The 24,094-nt window shown below is 38.1% G+C and overlaps 1 protein-coding gene across 1 annotated transcript in view; it reads right to left on the bottom strand.

Annotated features, from left to right (window-relative positions):
* Positions 1 to 24,094, bottom strand: part of LOC140144203 (hydrocephalus-inducing protein homolog) — a 189,746-nt gene that overhangs the window by 137,523 nt on the left and 28,129 nt on the right. The window contains 15 exon segments of the mRNA XM_072166023.1: positions 269 to 406; positions 1,344 to 1,494; positions 2,318 to 2,430; positions 4,098 to 4,239; positions 4,399 to 4,533; positions 4,732 to 4,835; positions 5,793 to 5,945; positions 6,551 to 6,715; positions 7,536 to 7,671; positions 8,011 to 8,111; positions 8,653 to 8,867; positions 10,143 to 10,434; positions 11,093 to 11,368; positions 15,997 to 16,123; positions 16,685 to 16,886. Coding sequence (XP_072022124.1) covers positions 269 to 406; positions 1,344 to 1,494; positions 2,318 to 2,430; positions 4,098 to 4,239; positions 4,399 to 4,533; positions 4,732 to 4,835; positions 5,793 to 5,945; positions 6,551 to 6,715; positions 7,536 to 7,671; positions 8,011 to 8,111; positions 8,653 to 8,867; positions 10,143 to 10,434; positions 11,093 to 11,368; positions 15,997 to 16,123; positions 16,685 to 16,886 — 2,450 coding nt within the window.

The raw sequence follows: 24,094 nt of genomic DNA, 5'->3' as shown, positions 1-24,094 counted from the left end.
CATGTTTGTTGGTGAAAACATGTAGGGGTGTGTGCATATGTGTATGTAGGGGTGTAAGTCATTTTATTCATTTTATGTCATTTTATTGCAAAAAAGGTGTTTTCTCCTAAATTCTGGCTGCTCAATTTATTCATTTTATGTCATTTTATTGCAAAAAAGGTGTTTTCTCCTAAATTCGGGTCAAATTGGGTGTTTCATTAGTTACTATGGTCAGTATTCACACCCTATAGACTTCGTACATGCATGACTAATTATATCCATCTCTTACCATAGCACACACTTCATCACCACCTACTGTGATGAACTGGAATGGTTCCTCTAGCTCCAGATAGGTAGTCAGTGGAAGAGATGAGACATTGGTAAGGGTTAGTTCCTCCTGCTGCTTCATTAACACATCATCAGGATGCTGCAAAGAATGAACAGAAAACAATGGGTTATAGTAGGATTCAAATTATTTCAGTGGCAGACCGCTGAAGTTCTCTGGTATTTAATATAATTAGGTACTTATTGTCTGAATAATTCATTCTTGGACAGAACATGTACACAGATCGTGTCACATATATCTGACGGAATGGGCTATTCTATTTGAATTCATACACCTCCTATGGAAGACTTGACCTTAATCTTCCACATAATGAGAGTGAAGTTCAAATGCTGTTACCTGAATAGGTGCCTCTATTTGAAATCTACACCCCCCGTGTGGGAGATAAGGACATGTCTTCCATAGGGTGTATAATAATCAGGGGTAGCGCTAGAACTAAACATTCCAGTGTCCACAGGGACCCAAGAACTAGCAGAAAATTAAAAAGTAGGGGGTCCGGAGTAGAGTTTGGTGAGTCCCGAGTTGCACAAATGCAGCATAAATAGTATGTCTGCAATAGCGCTAGACTGAAAAAACTGGGGGTATGCAGGGACCCCTGAACTTGCAGGAAAGTTAAAAACAAGGGGTCCGAACTCTATTTTGGTGGGTCCGGGACCCCAAAAAGCAACCTAGCGCTACGGATTATAACCGGAATAGGCCATTTTCACTAGGGAAAGTAGAAATGAAACAAATGAGAATTACCTTGTCTACTCTGAACATGACTTGTCTAGTAGAGAATTCCAGCAGTGGACTTATAAACTCAATACTGATATCCGTCTTCATGATCTTCTCCTTGCCGCTTGCCTTGCCAATGATTGCATGACATATCATATACTACTAACCTTGTCTACTCTGAACATGACTTGTCTAGTAGAGAATTCCAGCAGTGGACTTATAAACTCAATACTGATATCCGCCTTCATGATCTTCTCTTTGCCGCTTGCCTTGCTAATGATTGCATGACATATCATATACTACTAACCTTGTCTACTCTGAACATGACTTGTCTAGTAGAGAATTCCAGCAGTGGACTTATAAACTCAATACTGATATCCGTCTTCATGATCTTCTCCTTGCCGCTTGCCTTGCCAATGATTGCATGACATATCATTCGCTCCTTCACAACTTTAGGCCTGAAGACAAAACAAAGAAACAGAGTAGATGTAAAATAACTTAATCCGTATCATGAGCTGGGCACTACATGAGGTGTGCAGCGAGTCACAAAACATTGATTATGCATGTCAGTGTGGTATTTGCATTTGGGCGTGGATAACTCAAATGATGGATCCAATTTGATTGATTGATTGGTGATGTCTGGGAAAAGGTTTATAGCCAAAATGCGTAATGTTCAGGGAAATAATATTGCTCTTGATAACTTTAGGGCTGGAATTAGAAACAGAGTTGAAATGTACATCAAACTCATGGACAACCCACAGAAAATTACTGCAGGAACTTAAGCCTATGTTTTATGCAACCAAATTTTTTTTTTCATATCCGGAATCAAATATGGCCCCAAATCTGGAAATCCATCAAAACATGTACATGTCTATTTATCAATTTTCTTATGAAATATTGCCTCTGTTCACTGAGTGTTGAGCTACTTTAGAAGATCATTTCTGCATGCTCTATACTCAATGGAAATCTACATGGTGTTGAGCTAAACTCTGTTATACAGCATGCGAGCAAATACATAAAGAGAAAATGTGAATAAAGTTGCAAGTTGGGAGTACTGAGACCATCCTATAGTTGAGTTGCTGTTCTTCGTTTGAAGACACCTGTATTAGTCAGGTATGCCCTTTGTGAATGGGGATATAATATTCTGAACTCTGTATTCAATTCTGTCACTGCCAATACAGGTAAGGTGTCTTCAAGCAAAGAACATCAACTCAACAGGTGGAATGTCTCGAAACTTGCGACTTAACGCTCATTTTGTGGGAGCAGTTCACATCTACTTACTCATCAGACTGTCCTTCCAATGTGACCTCTACACTCTCTCCTGGTTCCAACTCAAATCTAGATGGTGCCAAACTAAACACAGGCTTTGGTGGTGGAGGTGGTGGTGGCATACGCTGTAGGGAAAAGAGAAATGATACAATAAGGTCAATGACCTCAGACAGTCTTATTCATATTGTTATGATCGCCGCATAGCCCATTGGTGGCAGAATATGGTCTTAACTTGATGTAAGAATCACAAAATTTTTATTTCCCTAACCCTAAACCCTACAATCCTGGTGAAAAAGCTTGCCACACCAAAGCATTAATTGGCTAACATCCTTCCCCGCTCCCCTATTACAATGTTAATTTGGACAACACCGTCATCCTTTCTACATTACAGTCTCCTAACATTGAAAAAGGGGGATGGGAAAGGGGAGACTGTAAGCTGACTGTTAATTTTCAACAATTGTAAAAATAATATGCAGAAATGTATAACATATCACATACTTAACTCTGGCGAGCGTATGATTTTAACAACAATGCTGGTGTGGCAACTAATTTCCGCTAGGATTGTAGCACTAAACTCTAACCCTAAACCCTCAAACCAAATTTGTGATAATGCTTACATGAAGGGAGAAGCATTATTCTAAAGTCTTGCCTGTGTGATTTTGTAATATCCCCCCACCCATTGTAAGTCATCATAATGTCCTGCTTACATGAACCTATTTGACCTACAGTAAATTTGGGGTATTGCAGTGGAAATCTCAACATTTTGTAATTGATAAAATAGTTGGTAAAATAGGAATGGCCCATAATTTTTATGTTACTTTTCAAACGGCAGCTGTAACTTTTGACACTGCAGAACACCCCTCAAATGAAGCAAGCACCAGAGAGCAGCTATTATGTATTATTCTGTCGGTCGGACATCCGGGCTACCTCTAGTCTCGGGCCCAAACTGCATGTGGCTCACGGTTTGTTGTGAACAACAGAAACTGGCTGTGAAGGAGGCTACATAGCGATGTTGCTGGAGTGGCATTCAATTTCGGAAAAAACGACACTCGACCATGGAATTTAATTTTAAGTTTGTCAGTATATAAAAGGTAAATCAAGTAAGTTTCTTTCACTCTGAAGACTTAGAAACGGTTGTTTGATTCCACTGACTATTTGCGATCGAAATTTACATAACACCAATGACAGAAATCATCAACAAAAATTGAATTAGGGACTTGTTTTCACTCGAACATCATCAACCGGAAGTGACGTGACACGGACCGACAGAATAGTCTGTCTTTTTTGGTCAGTCGACAATCACAGAAATATATGTTGGCACATTTTGACTCTCTTTTAGTGAATCTCTTCCCCCGCTCTCCCAATTCAATGCTGGACAAAGCCATGTTGTCATCAGATCCGTGAGACCCTCCAACATTGAAAGATGGGGAGTCCGGAAGGGTGGGATACAGGGCAAAGGGTGGGATACAAGGCAGAGTGTCTACTTCAAATTCATAACAGACCTGTCATCACTCGCCTTCATACTATTGGTATGACATGCATTTGATTTGTTTTGAGCAAGTGTGGCAACTATTTATTTTGCTGATCCCTCAATAATCCACAAAACACCTGCTGATGCCCATGCAGAAAGCAGAATCTTGGACAAACTATCCAGTTACCACGATAGAATTGCTTTATTCTGTGTGGTAGTAACTGGATAGCTGACCAAGATTCTGCTCACTGCGATGCCTACAACCTTTGTTAGTCAATATAAAGTCTTGACTCAATGGTGTTAATAATCCCTTTATCTTACCTGATATTTGACATCCAATGGATTGTAGTCTTTGTCTTTATTGGTCCTAGGCCTTGGACTGAATCCCTCAGTACTCCAGAACAGTTGCTGATGCCTACGACCTTTGTTGGTCAATACAAAGTGGCGTTTTATTGGACCTTTGCTGTAGGTGAAAACAATAGTGGATAATTATGATGAGAAATTATAGCAAGTGGCAGTTGAAGAATTCAATTTGGAGGACTTCCAACAGCATTATACACAGTGTTGTATGAAGATTGAGTTCTTAAGTATAATTTATTTAGTTACAATACATTATACTTACCTAAAGTGGTGACCCAGCTCAATACCAGGAGTGATGGGTGGATTGGATACGATAGTTGTACCCTGCCCGTAAGCTTGAATCTTGATGGTACGTGTCTGGCTGTTGTCAAAGTCTATCGCTAGCTTATCTTGGAATCTAGTAAGAAACAAGTATATCATAAATCAGTTTAGTCAAAAATTTCATAAGATCTATACTGGAGTGAAATTTTCATTCAAGTAATCTCTATATTCAGATATCGAGAAAATTGTTACATGCAATCATCCACAAATGACACATTTTGGGACAGCACATCAAAGGTAGGTGCATAGTGTAACAACATATACAATTCCTTACCTTATACAATCATCCAAGAACACTGTCAGCTTGAGTTCTATGCTTTCTTCAGGTGGAATCTCACCCTCACATGGTTCAACAACCCACAGTGTGTTAGGGCGCATCTGCGTAACAAAACATTTAAAATAAAAAATATATAAAATACAGGGATTCATAAACATGATAACATGTGACCAAGTTGGATTTCAAGGCACTGTTAAAGTACAATAATTTAATAAAGGTAAAAAACAACAAGATGAACCGGATAAGACTTGCAGGAGGAATGGAATGCAGGAGGAGAACCAGAGTACTTGAGTAAAACTTACGAGGATGGGCATAGATTGGTAACTGTGCTCAGTTGGGAATCAAACCTAGACAGTAGTGGTGATGCCGGGTGGTTACAGGCCAGTGCTACATCCACTTCGTACATTAACCCAACATAATCAAAGCAAAACGAACAGTGACATGATTATGCATTGCACACACACACGATGGAGCTGGGGTTGGTGACTCATAGGAAGAAGAAGAGAAACAACTCTTGTAACATCTGTGAGGACCTGTCCCCAAACTAAATAATACTAAGCACTGACACTTGTAGCATCTGTAATGACTGGTGTATGTCCTCAAAGTAAGAAACACTAGTTTTGCACACTTGCCATGAACACTTAAATGGAGCTGGGATAAGCAACTTGTTAGAGAGAGTCACAACTCTTGTATTAAGGAACATTACACTACCAGATTCCTATTGGGGCTGCCTACACAGGTACACCATCACCAAGGTAATAAAGAACCTACACAGTACCAATGCTGCTACTGCACAGGAACCACCAGCAGTTATATTGCACTGATACTACACTGTTACTACCCTGGTATTGCACAGTACCAGTCAAGTACCTTGGCGACGGTGTACCTCTGCAGTCGCCACAACAGGAATCTTGTAGTGTAGGTACTTAAATAGAACTGGTATTACTGGCTTGTTATAAAGAGTCACAACTCTTCTATCACCTGTCCCCATGGAGGACTGGGAACTCCCCAGTCTATCTCTGCTAGAGTCACATGGAAAACTAGGCTGTTACACTTACCATTGTACACCTGAATGGAGCCGGGATAAGTGACTCGTTAGAAAGAGTCACAACTCTTGTAACATTTGTGAGGACAGGTGTGTGTCCCCAGTCTATCTCTGTTGGAGTCACATGGACAACAGGACCCTCTCCGATAGCCATTAGTTGTACTTGCTGCAATTGAGGAAATAAAAATAAAACAGATAAATGGTAAAATTAAAAAGCTATCCATACCCATGGTTCATATATTCTATGAAGATTTAAAAACCAGGGGGCAATTTTCAAAGTTACGGTCATTTGCTGATTTGTCAATTGCAATAGACTTTTTTAGTAATTGATTGGAAAGCTTTGGAAATAAGTTCAGAAAGATGCAAACCAAAACACCCCGTCCAAATACAATCTGGCAACAGTGCGTTCGATGAGCCCGTTGCATCATTGTTCTCCCCAATCATGTATTGCCTTGCTCTTACTAGAAGCAGCGTATTGCATGCAGAGTCCATTGCATGATTCAATACGAGTTCAATGATCATCGTTGAATTGTCACGGTTACCTGTACGAGATCTTGGGGAGCCGATCCTGGTTGTGATGGTTTATTGTGGTATGTATAGGGTGTGCACTTTTAAGGTTATGGGGTGATCTTGGGTCACAGTGGTCAGCAAATTTCTGTTAGGTGTGCCGAGGCTTGTGAATTTATGTCCAATTTATATTCATTTTTAGCGGTAAATGTTTTCTACTTTTTTTCTTCCTTTTTTCAGCTAGGATTGGCTATTCTAACTTACCTGTGGTGGTTCAACACTACCAAAGATGCTGAATTCAGCTACCGCATCAATCTCTTCCAGTGCTTGTGGTGTGATCACTAATGGCACCTCTACAGTGGAGTGAGAAGGAATGATACCAGTAGACTGTGGACTGGTATACTCCATTAGAGTGGTCTCATCAATAAGCTACAATGAGAGGTTTATAAATGCATGATGAATTATTGACAGCAGACTAATTAGCTCAATCGGTAAAGTGCTTAACTCCAGTGCATGACAGCCTGGTTCAAGCTCCGGCGATGAACTTTTCCGCTCTCTTGGAAAAATTAGCTTCAAATTGGAAAAACTAGCTTCAAATTCCCCTGGAAAGGAACTCAATGCCAATTACCTTGGTCTACTTGTACTGTACCTGTACGCAACTTGGGGAGCTGATCCAGGCTGTGAAGGTTTATGTAGGTCAAAAAGGGATTGCGCTTAAACTGCATATCCTTGGAATGGTTTATGGAACGATTTGGGCCACTGTAATCTGTGACTTTCTATAAATTGTGCAGCTTTGTGGGTCTGGCAGATATAGATCCTCTCCCAAAAGTTGTGTTGAGGCGACAAAAAACAACCTGTTCTACATGCGGACGGACCTTTCAAGTAGGGTCGGCCTGTAGACTTGTTTTTTTTGGAAATGACCCAAAATCACCAAATAATTTGTAATTTGAGAAACTACAAAATTGTTCCTGAAATTTCAGAAATTTGGGTCGGCATTCATTTGTACAGGAACATTTGTTTCCCAATTTTTTTCAAAATCTGGGTCGGTTGGGCCCGTAGAACAGGGTTTTCTTTTTTCATCACCTAAAAAGCGACCAAGAATCCCTATGATATTATTTATTTATATTTATTTATACTCCATATTGTTTTTAGCAAATATGTGTAGTTAAAGGTGTGCACCTCTAATTTGCACAGATATTGATTGTCTACATCGGTAATATGCATAGAAACAAACAAATAAATACCATACCTGTGGTATCAAGTCATATTTAGCAGGTAGATCTGAGTCATTGAATAGCTTAGCATTCAGCTCATATGGATGATTCAAGAAGCAACGCTTGTAGTCAATAATTGGCGTGACTATAGCGATGGCTGGTACTACACACCTAAAGAATGACAAAACAAAAAGATGCTGTAACTGTAAGTATAATCCTTTATCCCACATACTCTAATTGAGTGGAGCAGCATACCTACCAACATCACCATCACTGAAGACAAAGTAAAATTTAAAGCAACAGACATCCAGCACTTCTACCTATATTAATCTACAAGTCATGCACACACCCAAACCCTGCTTGCTTGACTCTAAATAGAGGCTGTTGGGCTGTATCAAAAAGAGAGACAGCGCTTAACTTGCATTTCTTGACCGATATTGGCAAAAGCTCATTCCTTCAACATTGATTGATAATTTAACTTACTTAACATGATTGATTAATTTAACTTACTTGGCAGATATCGGCAGTGCCAGCAGCTCATCCCCTACACCTTCAACGTCAACCACTAATGACATGTCATATTTCTTCACTGTGTTGGAAGTAAGCTCCACCTAAAAACAAAAACAAACAAAATAATTGCATGCTAAACCAAGTAAACATTTACTCTCTGTAATATTGGGCTGTTTCATTTGAATCCATATACCCCTATGGAAGACATGACTTTAACCTTCCACACAGGGAGTGTGGGAGATTAAGGTCATGTCTTCCATAGGGGGTGTATGGATTTCAAATGGAATAGCCAATTTGGTCATCTCATCAAAGGAATTTATTAGATCAACTGATCCACTTTCCCAGAAAACTACTTCTGGTTTCACAGAAAATGTGGATTTGAATGATCAAATCCAATGAAAGCCTCCGCCAAGATGGAAAAGTTGTTATTTGTGAGTAAAATCTAAACTTTAGCAAACAAAAGTGCCCTCCCATAAAAATCACATCAGGAAATAAGGGCATGGACCAAAAGGAGCATATATGTGCATCATTAGGCAAATCTTTATGGTATATTGTATAATGATAGTCATGATCTATACCACAGGTTATTTACCAAATAAAAAGTTTTTAAAAAGCACTTAAATTAAAGAAAATCATGCTTACCTCAATTTTGACTTCACTCTGAGAGCCAATAGTTCCCAGTTGTGGCGTTATCACAAACTCTTTGGGTTGAACTGTGAGATTAGTACGCCCTAGTGTCACCTCACCACTAGTAGCACATACAACCTCCCCACTGCCATCACCAGGTACACGAAGCTGATAGGTCATTGGAACCAGAGCTGTGTTTACCAGGGTGACTGTCTGTGTATTCTTGAATCCTGAAAAACAAATTTAATTTCTTAGTACGGTTACATTAATAACTTTTGACTCTTAGATTGTTGGGGCCCTTATTTCAAATTGGGAGTTGACATGACTTGCTGGCTTTTTATTCAGACATCATGAAGTTGTACCTTGTCTTGTCTCACTGAGCCACTTTCAGATTGTGTCAATTTCAGATTGAAAACAAGACTAGTAGGATGATACACTCAATAAACAAGGAAGTGAACAAAACAAATTTTGGAAAACCTCTTGATAATTCTTAGTTTTTCTTTCTAGTGCTATGTAGACTGATAAAGTTGTACATGTATCAAATGAGTGATATTTCTTGCTTTCCAAAATGATCTCTGGAAAATACAGGTTTTTATGAAATTTCATATTTAGCTTTATATGTTCTACTCTACATGGGCATACCTTACATATATATTCTGTCTTTACCTTAAGGGGATGGGGTATGAATGTTGGACAGTATTTATTGTGGGACATTAGAGCACATCAGACATATCGAATTGCATTCTGAATACGAAAAATGTCCTTCTGATATCAAATAATTTTGATTTTTTGAAATTCGCAATGTAATACACATTTTATGGCAAATGATTAAAAATTGATATTTTTTATATTTAACACTACTCGAAGTAAACTTTATAAATCTGATGATTTATACTTAAAGTGTATGTAGATGGGATGAAAAGCCGACGATCAATTGAAAATTTTGACCTTTCATTATTGAAGATATGGATTTTTTCCCAAAACACCAAAAAAATTAGGTCTTTTTGGGAAAAAATCCATATCTTCAATATGAAAGGTCAAAATTTTCAATTGATCGTTGGCTTTTCCTCCCAGCTACATACATGTACACTTTAAGAATATGTCATTAGAGTTATAAAATTTACTTCGAGGACTGTTATATATCAAAAATGTAGAAAATATCAAATTTTAATAATATATCATAAAATTTGTATTATATCGTGAATTTCACAAAATGAAAATTATTTGATATCAGAAAGACATTCGTTGTATTCAGAATGCAATTCAATATGTCTGATGTGCTCTCATGGCCCACAAAAAATACTGTCGAAACGCTCAAAACGCTCATTCCAGATCCCTTAATGTAATAACAGAAACCATAAGCATTTGGTTAACTTCCTAAACATATAAATCTTTCAATGAATTGACTCATGTCATGTTTAGTATTTCACTGAAAAAAACTTACTCAACGTTATACCAATATGAAACAAAGTAAAAAAGTTAAAGCATTTTACTTTTCAACTTACCATATGAGATAGTACCAAACTTCAGTTTTGGCAAATCAAAGTGAAACGTTGGTCCAATTACACATCCCTTTGTGTTTAGTTTCAGCTTAGTGGGTAGCCCTTCCACATCAAAGAAGAAATTCTCATCAAAGTTCCCCAATATGGGTGAAGAGAAGGCTATCTGTATGGCTTGGTGACCTCCAGGAATGACCACACCCTGGTTAGGGGTAAAGGTGAAACGTGGGCCAAAGGTCGTCTGGGAGGGGATGAGGCTGTAGATTGCATCAATGTCACCACGGTTACTCAAAACAACCTGAAAAAATAAGGTGGAAATTTGATGAGTTTTACACAGCAAATCTTAATAAATAATAATTAGGTATCAGTACAGTTTCGCACAGATCCATGTTTTTCCCTCGACTGATTTAAAGCCGCCAAAGGAAACAAACCCCAAACTGAATATAGTGAAAAATGAATACATGAAAATATTTTTCTATACAGTGTATACAGCCTCGATCTATCACACAACATAGATCCAAAACGTTGATGTGCATGTCTGATAAAAGTCAATATAATTCCACAATTTTTAATTCTGTTGAAATCCATACATCCCCTTTGGAAGACATGACCTTAACCGCCCACACAGGGGTGTAAATTTCAAGTGGAGTCACCCATTCATCATCATCATCATCAGTCGGCTGCGGAGCAGGCGACTACAAGCTCTCTCCAACTATTGTGATCATGGGCAAGCGAAACAATTTTGTTTGGATGCAGAATGATGCTAACACATCACCCTGAAGCACTTCAGTTGTTACTTGAAAAGGCTCTGAGGATACTTCCATCTACCATAACAGCACTATTGGGGTAACCCATTCAAGTAACCCATTTAGTACTAACACTCCCTGTGTGGAAGAATCAGAGCATCTCTTCTATAATAGGGGGTGTATGGATTCAACTGGAAAAGCCCTTCTTACCTCATATGTGTGCGTTGAACCCACAAATATATGTCCCATATCCAGAGTATCAAATGAGAATCTGATCTGCGGACCGATCCCATCGCCTCGTAATCTCAACGGCAGACGACTCTCACGTCCTGTTATGTCGCAGTAGGCGGTGCGTGTGTAGGATTGCGCCTCGGTGGGTTTGAAGATCACATTGATCTCAGCTTTAGAATTAGGCCAGATGTCTCCCTGCTGAGGCTCGATGCTGAACACTTCATCTTCAAATAGCATACTGTCACTTTCAACAATCTGGTTGTGAGTAAAAATAAGAAGAGGTGCTTCTGTGACATCTAAGTAAATTAAATTCAAACTTCCTTTCGTCCCTATGGTGCATTTAGTATCAAGTAAATGAACCATAAGAGCAATTTTTTCCCATGTGAAGAACACAGCAAAACAGACCTTTATAAGAACAAAGGTTTTTTTATTTCCCACTTGAACTGCCACCACTAATATCCTGTGCTTAAGGGGTGGGGTATGAACGTTTGGACAGTATTTATTGTGGGACATTAGAGCACATCAGACATATCGAATTGCATTCTGAATACGAAGAATGTCCTTCTGATATCAAATTCGCAATGTAATACACATTTTATGGCAAATGATTGAAAATTGATATTTTTGATATATAGTAGGATCAAAATATGACACAGCTACCACATGACCCCAAAAAATTGCAACAGAAGGTTTTTTGGTATTTTCTTGCAGTATGAGGTCTAATAAATAACATATCAAAAGTTTAGAAAAATTGAACTTGGGCGAGGGGTCCAACTGTGACGAAATCAAAATGGCCGCCAAAAGCTGGAAAAATACCCATTAATCTACTGATTTCATCCATTTTTCACTCGTTATTGTGGTGACAATCTTGTTCAGATGTACATTACTGGATGTAGTAATAAATCTTTATATTGTGGTATTCAGATGGATCGATTTGACAGCTTTATGAATTTCAAAATGGCCGCCGTTTTGGTACTTTGACATTTAAAATCAAATCATGCACGTAATTGTAAAGCGAAACTAAAAGCGTTGGCTTTTCTAAAATAGCCAATATCCTTTGTACCCATATTCCATTAAAATTTATATAGAGGTAGGCATACGAACCAAATTAGCAGCAGGAGTGAATTTCAAAATGGCCGCCATTTTGGTATGTTGGCTTATTGACTTAAATTATGCACTTATTGCAACTTGAAACTTAAAGCGACAGACATTCTAAAATAACCAACATCCTATGCACCCATAGTACCATTAAAATTACACTTTTAAGTAGGAATATGTACCAATTTGGCAGCCATATAGCTATAACACAAAATTCATCTTGCTATACCACGATGCGATGCCTTTGTTTGCAGTAGTATACATCAATCACATACATGTCTGTTGGTTGTCATCATCATCATCATCATCATCATCATCTGAGAATAGTACTTGATCCATGTTCTCACATTGGCCTATTATGTCCACATGCTCCAGTGCAATTGAGCCCATTCTTTCTGCATCTACATTTCATTGTGATGCATCCTGCAGAACAATTGCATCGAATCATCTTCATCAATGATTCTGGTGCTGGACTTCTTTTAATCATGAGTGGAACAAATTTGTCACCTTGAACAATCCATCCCCAGTCACTTGGATTCATACCATCACTTTTACACATCCAATGCATGCCCTGTAGATACATTCTTCTGAAGTGAAGCTTTGCAGCAGAGGGTGTGGGTGGAAGTCTTTCAGGTTCAACAAAGCTCTTTGCTGTGCAAACTTTTTTAGGAAAGAAACATGTAGAGTAAGGATTCCAAAGACTCTGATTGCTGACCATTAAACAGAGACACCATTGCTTTGCAGCCATCCTTTTCTGCATAATGAAGAAGTAATACCAACAGATGTGTCTTCTACAATTAGGGTTGTTGACTTAAATGACGTCATTGCGACTGCTGCTTTCACTGTATCAACATGTGCATCTTCTTCAGCGTGGATCACATGGTATCCTTTCTCTTGCATACGGTCCCCAATTAGTTTAATGAGAATCTGTTTGTTCAGATCATTTGAGAAGAATGCTTCTTTCTGCTAGCATCTGATATGTCTACCTTATTTGCAACCCGACTCTTGTGAAAGATGCATGATTATCAGAAGAGGAACATAGTGATCAGTCCTTGGAATTGTCTCAGGGCCATCAGCCTCTGATAAGTCACACGGTCCTGTATGGCTTGTAACAGTGATGTAATGGTTTGGTCATCGGTGACCTTGACAGTCCAAGTAGATGCAAGGGATAAATGCTGATGAGGATGTTAATGTGCAAAACCTGTTCAAAGTAGGTAAAGATACAGTCAAACAAATGGAAGGACAGGCTGTCCTTTCATATAGCTACAAATGGTAGGCTAGAGTCAAAATGTAAAGTCCAGGTCACTGATGACCAAACCATTGCTCCAGCTCTGTTGTTTCAAAGGTTCCTGGTTGTATAACAATCTGGAGATCTGTGCTTAGATAAGGAAGTTTATCACGAACTATCACCATATCCACCATCTTTGTTTGAAGCAAAGTATGTTTTACATAAGCCAGATCAAGCACCACTGCTACAAGCTATGCTCCTGAGACAGTTCCAAGGACTGATCACTATGTTCTTGATGAAGGTTCTCTTCTACATTGCTTGAAGTGGGCAGAAGGAAGCATCCTTGCTGATAATTATGCATCTTTCACATTTGATCACTATGGCAAGACCACAGTTGTCTTTGATGGGTACACTGGTGTACCAAGCACAAGAATATTTGGCGTAGGTATGCACAAAATCATCAATGGTGATCCTGTATTACAAGTTTGTCACAAGGCATTTTGCACTCACAGTATTGATCAAGAATATGTAGAAAGTGAAGGCTGTAGAGCAATGTATTTCTGTTTAATGGTCAGCAATCAGAGTCTTTGGAGTCCTTACGCTACAGGTTTCTTTCCAAAAAGGTTTGAACAGCAAAGGGCTTTGTTAAACCTGAAAGACTTCCACCCACAGCTGTAAAGCTTTACTCCAGGAGAACGTATCTACAGGTCATGCATTGGATGGGTAAAAGTGATGGTATGAATCCAACTTAATGGAGATGGATTGTTCAAGGTGATAAATTTGTTCCACTTATGATGAAAAGAAGTCCAGCACCAGAATCATTGCTGAAGATGATTCGGTGCAATTGTTCTGCAGGATGCATCACAGTGAAATGTAGCTGCAGAAAGAATAGACTCAATTGCACTGGAGTATGTGGACACATAGGCCAATGTGAGAATATGGATCAAGAATTTGATGATGATGATGATGATGATGATGATGATGATGATGATGATGATGATGATGATGATGATGATGATGATGATGATGATGATTAATTCCAACATACATGTATAATACAATGTGGTTGATGTTACTACTGCAAAGGCATCGCATCGTGGTATAGCAAGATGAATTGTGTGTTACTTCAAGAATATACTATTGATTTTTATAATGGTGATTATAGCCGACACCCATTTTGAAATGTAAATATGGCTGCTAAATTGGTACATCATCTTCTTCAAGTTACGGCTCAACATCCCAGGTAGAGAAAAGCTAGTCGGTACATATGCCTACTTGAAAGCATAATATTAATGGTGCTATGGGTGCAAATGATGTTGGTTATTTTAAAAGTTCTGTCGCTTTAAGTTTCAAGTTACAATACGTGCATAATTAAACCCAATAAGCCAACATATACCAAAATAGCGGCCATTTTGAAATTCACTCCTGCTGCCAATTTGGTTTGTATGCCTACCTCTATATAAATTTAATAGAATATTGGTGCAAAGGATATTGGCTATTTTAGAAAATCTAACGCCTTATGTTTCTCCTTACAATTATGCGCATGATTTGACTTCATAAGCCAAAATACCAAAATGGCGGCCATTTTGAAATTCATTATGGCTGTCAAATTGACCATCTGAAATTGACAATATAGAGATTCATTACTACATCCAGTAATGTACTTCTGAACAAGGTTGTCACCAGTGGAACCCACAATAACGAAAGTGAAAAATTGATGAAATCAGTAGATTAATGGGTATTTTTCCAGCCTATGGCATGCCATTTTGATTACGCCACATTTGGACCCTTCGCCCAAGTTCAATTTTTCTAAACTTTTGATATGTTATTTGTTAGACCTTGTACTGCAAGAAAATACCAAAAAACCTTCTGTTGCAATTTTTTGGGGACATGTGGTAACTTTACTCTACTAATACTCGAAGTAAACTTTAAAAATCTGATGCTTTGTGCTTAAAGTGTATGTAGGTGGGATGAAAAGCCGACGATCAATTGAAAAAAATCCATATCTTCATTCAATATGAAAGGTCAAAATTTTCAATTGATCGCTGGCTTTCCTCCTCCCAGCTACATACACTTTAAGAATATATCATTAGATTTATAAAATTTACTTTGAGGACTGTTATATATCAAAAATGTCAAATGTGTCATAAAATTTGTATTATATCGTGAATTTCAAAAAATGAAAATTATTTGATATCAGAAAGACATTCTTCGTATTCAGAATGCAATTCGATATGTCTGATGTGCTCTCATGTCCCACAAAAATACTGTCAAACGCTCAAAACGCTCATTCCAGATCCCTTAAACATTTTACTCGGGTTAGGAGAAAAATATTGAATTTCTTTTCATGTCACCAACCAGACCTTTAACCCTAATGCCCAGAGGAAGGGTTGGTCGGAACAGCCCGCTGAAGGGGAGTGCAGTTAGAATAATGCAATAAATAAAAGTATGGACAACATAATTATGCATTAATAGCAACACAATACCTGAAGCTGTTTTTTGTGTGTGAAAATTTGCATGATTTTTTTAAAAGTTAGTATCAATAACTGTGTCATACCTTCTTTCTGTTTTGGAATGTCCTTGTGAGGACGGCCATCTTGTCTCTAAGCGTCGGATCCACAATGCACTCCTGCAAGAAACGTTCATATTCGTCTGCTTCCTCGTTGTTCAAGTCACCGAAGAATCTGAGTAGAATTAAACACAGGAATTAAAGAAGATTGCCATGAATTATGTAGATTGTGGAGGAGTCTAACATTACAAGCAAACATACAGATAATACATTTTAGTTCAAAAATGTCAATCTTATTTTTTTTTTTTTTGAGGCTATTCTAAGCATTGGGCTATTCCAGCTGATATCTACACACCACTTATGGACAATATGACCTTAATCTTCCACACAGGAGTGTGAATTTAAAAGGGATTACTTGAATGGATGGCTCCATTTGAAATCTACACACACTGTGAGCAGATTAAGCTTATATTGGTCATGTGGCCTAAAAATACCAAACTTTTTACTACAAATTTCTCATAAAATTGCTAATTATTGTGGCAACTTAATTTTGTAGATACAAATTAGCCTGTCGTAATGCATCTAAACCATCAATTTCAGTCACCACATAATGTGTATCATGCTTGTTGCTTTTTTTTTACCACATTTACCATTTCAATCTGGAGTCTTGGAACTCATACTTTTAAAAAGCACTCACCCAAAATGACTCAATTCTTAAGTTCTAAATGGAACTAACCTTTCTTTCTGTTGCTCCTCTTCATCTCTGGTAGCAAACGGCTTCCACTGATAATGCACGATGACATCACTCCGGTTGCTAATGGTAACCATCCTCTGATTGGCCATTGAGATGAAGGTGTTCTCGATGCGTAAGGAGTTCTTATCCAGTCGGACGTTGGCGTCGACTGCTGCGCCGTAAGCACAAACATGCACATCCTCACCTGATAAAAGAACATTATTGTAATAATCAGTTTATGGTCCATAACACTAATTTAGGCAATGAAGTGACTTCCAGCAAGTTTCTAATTGTACTGTTACAATGCATAGATCCAGAGAAGATTTATAAGCAGTCCCATGATACAACTGAAACACCCAGGTACTTGAGAACCAGTCTAGTAATTACAGAGTTTCACACAATTGCTCACTGTTGATTCCCGTTCCAAAGACGCGATTTTCAAACACTCAAAATATATCCAAAACTTGGGTCGATGTGCATTTTGAGATGATCCCTGAAAAGAACATTGGTACCCTGTTCAAATGAGCTCTTTTTTGTTACTATCGACCCACATTTGAATGAGGAATAAAAGTCTGAAAGTACAAGAAATCAGTATACTAAAAGTAAAAATTTCAATTTAATGGACACAGCTGCCAACAGCTGTATGTGATGCAACCGATTTCGTATGTCGCGTATTTCAAGTACAACGCGAACGCACGACCATGGATACAATAATGAAATACTAACCAATCATAAGTGAGTTGGCAAGGTTGGATTCACTTCTTCGGCGTTACGCACACGCTCATCACACAGTGTACATGAGAGAATCATCAAGCTTTTGACAGCTGTATTCATTCAATTGAAATTTCTAGTAGACTGGTTCTCAAGTACCCGGATGTTTCAGTTGTATCATGGGACTGCTTATAAATCTTCTCTGGCATAGATCTATCTCTACCACAGAATTTAAGAAGGAAAACCAGGACTCACTATAACGCCATGTACGCCATCAGCTATGGGGAGAAAATTGGGGGTATTTGGGTCTTTGCCGATGGTGCACGGAGACGAACGAAAACAATTCTGTGTCTCATGTTTAGCATCTTGCAATCGACGCGTTTCACAATGAAGCGTGTCAAATTACGCTTAGTATGTAATGTCGCGCTTGCATGACAACGAATGCCTCAAGAGCATTCTGAGGGAAACCGATTACCCCCAATTTTTGCTCCATGCCTGTATCAACATGGCGGTCGGGTCCCACTTCTCCCTCTCTAATTCTGTGGTTTCTACCCAAAGAGAATCAACTCAGAATTGCCTCACTATTAAATAATATCTGCAGTTGGTCACTTATGTAGAGCACAGCAGTGGATTTGTGCCTTAAAGCTTTACCATGACAGACGTTTGCACAAGTAGCACTTAGTTCACATTACTGGCACAATGCATTAGACGCATAACACAAAATGAACACTTTAAATTAAAATATACCAGGCACACCGTCACCATCCCTATATCTTCGTGTTAAGAATTGCCGTGGTAGTACGATAAATCCTCACGTTTTTCAACAACTACGCATGGTGATTTTGAGCTATTTTGTTCGAGATAGGCCCGTGCGACTCAGGCTATGCATACAATTTGAGATTTTGAGAGCCGGCCACACTGTTTCTATTCTATGTTTTACGATTTTCGCATGATCAGTATATGGCTGGTCGTAACCGCCTAACGTGGAGCTGCTACGCAGTAGCTTACTTTTTCGCTTCAGCGGAGCTAAATTGACCAATCATGTTAGATCTTTTCATTACGCTGGAGCCAGTTGATGCATCATCGCTCCAGAGAGAGAAAACTCTTGCCAAAATTAATGTTTACTATGTGGATTTTAAATGAATCGAATGTAAATAAACCACAAACAGTTGTACAGGATCAATACCATTGTTTGATTAGTGTATAGTCAATGTTACCTTGCATGCATGTGCCATGTGTGTGGCGTGTTTGTTTGTTTGTTTGTCTACTGTGTCAGGCCAGGATCACTGACACCCACGGTACTGATACTGTCATACTATCACGGTGATCATATTGTTGAATGTTGTTGACTTTAAAATAATCATGATGCAGTCATGTCTACAGTAGAATTCACCACGACCTTTGAAGGACTTAAACCCCATTAAAAGCTATTAAACCAAGATAACACTCAATGAAAACAGCTCAACTATGTTACATCAGATCTTCTCTGGTTAAATACACACTGCACTTGTGTCTGTTTTACCTGTGCAATGAACAATGAGCTGGTATTATAGTTTCAGTTGGGTGAATGATTATAAAGCTTAAGCATAAAGGTAACAATACTGTCTGGGCTTTTGTTTACGAAATGAGACAATAGTCTGCTTATTGTTAACCAGCGTTCTTGAAAATGAGAAGCATAATGGTTTGCAGACTTAACACGGTTTAGAAATAATTTGTTCATATTTTTTGGTGTTATCTGTCGTTTACATATCCTTCCTAAAACACAAAAGTACCAATATTTCCAAACACCTAAATTAGCTAAAAATTTAGGAAATGTTACAAAACTATATTTTCTAGAATTTCAGAGAATACTTTAAATATTGACTGGTTATTTTTTACACAGTGACGTCATATAGGCAATGGCATAATACTTCTAACATACACTAGGTCACGCGTCAATGGTGAGCGCACTGAGTATTGTGTATAGGAAAACGGGCAGTACCGTAACTACAGTATGTATGGCCTACTACTAGTATATAAAGTAAATCCGAACTGGTTTGCTGAAGGTCGAATTCCGAGGCCACGCCGCATAAGATGTACAAATCAGCTCCCGGCGATACACTGCAGATCGCAGAATTGTGTGCATGGTTTAACACCACTCTGCCTAGCTATATAGTTGTGTACAATACTGTATGAGTTTCTTGTGAGTGCATGTCCATCTTAATAATAAGTCGGTTCGTACTTTTCATAAATTACTTTTGAATCATAACTATCGTGACCGAGGATATCTTGCAACTACGTGAAGCTCGTCTGGCAAATTCTTAATGACTAAATTCGCTTCACGTAATGAGTAAGTCGTACTTGATTGGTCAGTTTTACCTCCGAGTAATGAAAAACTCTAACATGATTGGTCAATTTGGCTCCACGGAACAAAAAGTCAGCTACGCGTAGCAGCTCCACGTTGTGGCGTTTGCGGCCTACCATATCAGTATCCCATATGATATTTCTATTGTAAGAAAATTTTATTTGTTGTCACGTAAATCACAGGTTTCGTTTAAATGTACTAACTGGAAATTAAATGTACTAATTAGTGAGGACCGGTATTGTGCTGTGGATATGTTTAACTGCAGTCTGCGGGTACAAAATGTGAAATCCTGGGTAAAAATTTTGATAATATTCAACTCTTTGAGAACATTATTTTACAAAGGAATGCTGGTAAAACCAGGTGCAATACAATGTACATTATTGACACACTATCACGCTCTTTATCTTCGTCAATAATAGAATAATCGATTTCAATCGAATTGAATGCATGAGTTTGTAGTTGACTACTGAGCGACCTAAGCGATCGATTGCTAGCCAATCAGATAGAACTCCTTTTCTTACGTTCAGTGAAATACCACTCGCCTGTCGCTCACTACCACTCGCCCGTCGCTCACCAACGGAGTATTAAATTTATATTTATCGTATAGGACGTCGACGGTGTGCCAGGTGCATGGCAACATAATATGTGACCTGCTACGACAAAATGAGTCGGTAGACTGGCCGACTGAGTTGATGTTCTTTGTTTGCCACGCACCTATACTAGCCAGTAGTATGTCCTTTGCAAATGGCCTATAGTGCCCCCCCCCCCAATTCGCAAAAGGACATACAGACATACTTCTGGCTTGAACATGTGCGTCTGAAGCAAAGAACATCAACGCAGTAGCAAGGGCATTTCAAAACTACCAACTTTAGACTTCACATCATTTTGTGGTACATGTAGCAGGTCACATGGCAGAGTCGGTAATCTTTGTATCTAATGTCTTTGTTCTCTATATACCTGTATCATAGCTGATCACCATTCATTCATTCATTCATTCATTCATTCTATCTTTATTCTGGTAAGCTCTTTCAATCCATAAGTACTGATCTCCCAAGAGGTCCAGATCAGACAATAATTACAAAACAAAAATGCAAAGAATACTATAATACAATAATGAAGATATGAAAATAATACAGCAATGAAATAGCCAAATATGTACAGTTTTAACCCTATTCTATTACCCCCACAAAAGTGGTATATGTGACTCCACGCCACAACTGAGCCCGGATGTCGCCCCTAAACCATTTTAAAGTTTTGGCATACTTGCAAAGGCGATACCATAAGCTTTAAAAAAACACTTCAACCAGCTTCATATCATATCTAGAAGTAAAGTTATGGTCGTTCAAAGGTGTCACGGTTTCAAAACGCGAAACCGAGAAAACACAGTTTAAAGTCAGGGGTTTCAAAATTTGCCAATTTTTAAATGATTTACAACTTTTGACCATAGCAACCATTACCTTTCATACATGTTATCACCACCAAACTTTGCACAGACACTTATTATATCCTATCCTAATTATTAAAAGAGAAAGAAACCACACTTCATCTTATTTTTGCATATTTAATGAGTTATTAATTAGATACTCATTAATCAGTATCGGATATCGTTAAAAATAAACGGATGAAAATTCACACACATAACCATGTCCAATAATGTTGATATCAGATGTGTTAACGAAAGCTTTTAGACAATTTATACAATAAAAGCAAATAAGAAACAGTTAAAACAATTTAAAAAAATATAAAGATAAACACTAATTAATACTAATTAACATCTTACACCATCACCATAGCAACAGAACAAATAACTAAACTTATGAATTTAGATGCCATTTCGAGTTTGTACCATTTTTGCATTGCGATTTTTAAGTGTTTTATTTTTTCTGTGAATTCTACAATTATCAAATACATGAAAGACAGGATTATAGTATCAATTGGAACACTTGATTATCACCACAAATAACTGTGTCATTAGCATGATGACCCTCGACAGCACTTATTGAACTGCCCGCTCTGAAAAGAGCGCTAGGCTGGGTATAATGCTTTTTGTAATGTTAACAGCAAGTTACCATAATTTAAACATTTTTAGTATGTAACTTCTGTGCTAGAATGGGACAAATAAAAAATGGCATTCTAGTATGAAAATGTCAGTAAAATAGCACCAACTATGTAGCACATAGCACCAACTAGCATAACAAGTGCAGCACACATTGGTTTGTCAATGTGAAAAAACATGGCGGCACTCGAACGAGAGAATTTTTCGTAGCAGTGGACACTTTTTACTCAATTTTAGGAATAATTTTAGAAGGACAAGCTTCAGAAAATGAGGTTTTTTACTTGTTTCTACTCTATATTTTGCAATGAAACTTGGACTAGTGTAAGAAAACACATTAATCATTTCAAATCTTTAAAAATATCATTTTTCATCGGAATGACCTTTCAAACCAATTTTCGCTGCAGCGCAAAATCAAGTTTAGCGACATCCGGGCTCAGTTGTGGCGAAGGGTCACATATTTGAGTGGTGTGGAGGTATCATATTAACTACTGTGTTGCAGTGTTATTGGTTGGGTAAAAACCAATAAGTGGCATACCATTGACAAGCTTGGACTTTAAGCTTTAAGAAAAACAAGATTAATATTTAATTATGTAAATTTTATGCAAATTAGCTCATGAATAATTAATGAGCTCATAGCCAAATATAATGAAAAAATTATTTTGATTTACATTTTTGAAGTGTATGAGTACATCAATGTGGCATTTTTATGCAGTTTTAAATACACTGCCGTATTTCTACATATAATAAAAAGAAATCCGAGTTACTTTGGACTATGTTTTAAAAGTTTATGGACATTTTTGGGCTAATTTTAGGGCAAAATGTGGCCTAAAAATGGTTAAAATATGCAGGTTTCCAACATTTTTAACCACTTTATGATGGGTTAATGGTAGTTATATTAGGAAAAAAGGTGTTTTGTGGATAGAGAAATGATAAATTATCAAAACTGTTCCAAAGATAAGACTTTATTTGTGTAAATAATTTTTTTACATGCATATTAAGCCATTTTGTACCATATGGCACAAAATTGATGGGGGGTAATAGAATAGGGTTAAACAAATGAGTGCAAAAAATTCTCTTAAAGTAATCACCAATTGTCATAGGTTTGAACATATCTCAGTGAGTGACAGGCAAACATGGCAGAGTTGGTAATCTTTGTATCTAATGTCTTTGTTTTCTACATACCTGTGTCATAGCTGATCACCATATCATCACAATGATCACCAATTGTCATAGGTTTGAACATAATCTCAGAGAGAGACAGACAGACATGACAGAGTCGGTAATCCATACTTGGCAGTGGGGTTTGACCCCCACCCTTTTTATTTTACCCCCACCCTTTTTACTGAGGCACCCTTTATACTGAAAATTCCTGACCCCCACCCTTTATACTGAGGCACCCTTTATACTGAAAATCCCTGACCCCCACCCTTTTTACCGAGGCACCCTTTATACTGAAAATCCCTGACCCCCACCCTTTTTACAAATCGCAAGCAATATCAAGCAGAATAACGTTGTTGGGCAGGGAAAACCCTGTATCAGGCCCCTGAACATGTTTACAGCAAAACTGCTAACATGTTCAGGGGCATTAAGACACACAGGTTTTTCCTGCCCAACGACGATAAATTAATTGGTTGCTTACCAGTTTAGACTATAGTGGGACATAAGAGTTTACTATAAGTTTAACAATTTGTTACTACACACAAAATATTACAGCTGAAGCATTAGTCTTTTTAGAGCAATATCATTTATTGTTTGCTGAATGAACTTTTTAATATCAATATGGTTCAGTTACAGTATTTAACTTGCTTATTTTACTGTCTCCCCTCTCCCTCCTGCAGCCAAGATGATCAGCTTGAACACAGACAGTACTAACTGCATGCAAGTGAACTACCCATAACACAAATAGTTATCAACTTTAACACCCAGAGTTTTTAGGACTGGCTGCTGCAGAGCTGCTGGGTTACAGTCAGCTGAGCACTGCCACTGGCACACAAATAAGACTGCAGTCAGTACTCACTCACCCACTGATAGGGATAGGATAATAGGACAGTGTCACTTGTGCTTTGGGAGGCAAATGCCAAAGTGTTATCATGTAATAGCCACCAAGCTCCTGCGCTGCAGCCAGATGACCAGCTTGAATGAATACAGACAGTACTAACAAATTGCATGCAAGTGAACTAGTACCCATAACAAGAATAGTAATTATCAAAACAACTTTGAAAATAGGACTGGGTGCTGCATAGCTGCTGGGTTACAGCTGAGCACTGCCACTAGCACGCAAAGACTGCAGTCAGTCACTCAT

The sequence above is a fragment of the Amphiura filiformis genome, chromosome 2 (genome assembly GCF_039555335.1).
Source record: "Amphiura filiformis chromosome 2, Afil_fr2py, whole genome shotgun sequence".
In the NCBI taxonomy this organism is placed as follows: Eukaryota; Metazoa; Echinodermata; class Ophiuroidea; order Amphilepidida; family Amphiuridae; genus Amphiura; species Amphiura filiformis.
Note: the sequence above shows the minus strand (reverse complement) of the source record. Positions and strands in the feature narration are given on the sequence as shown.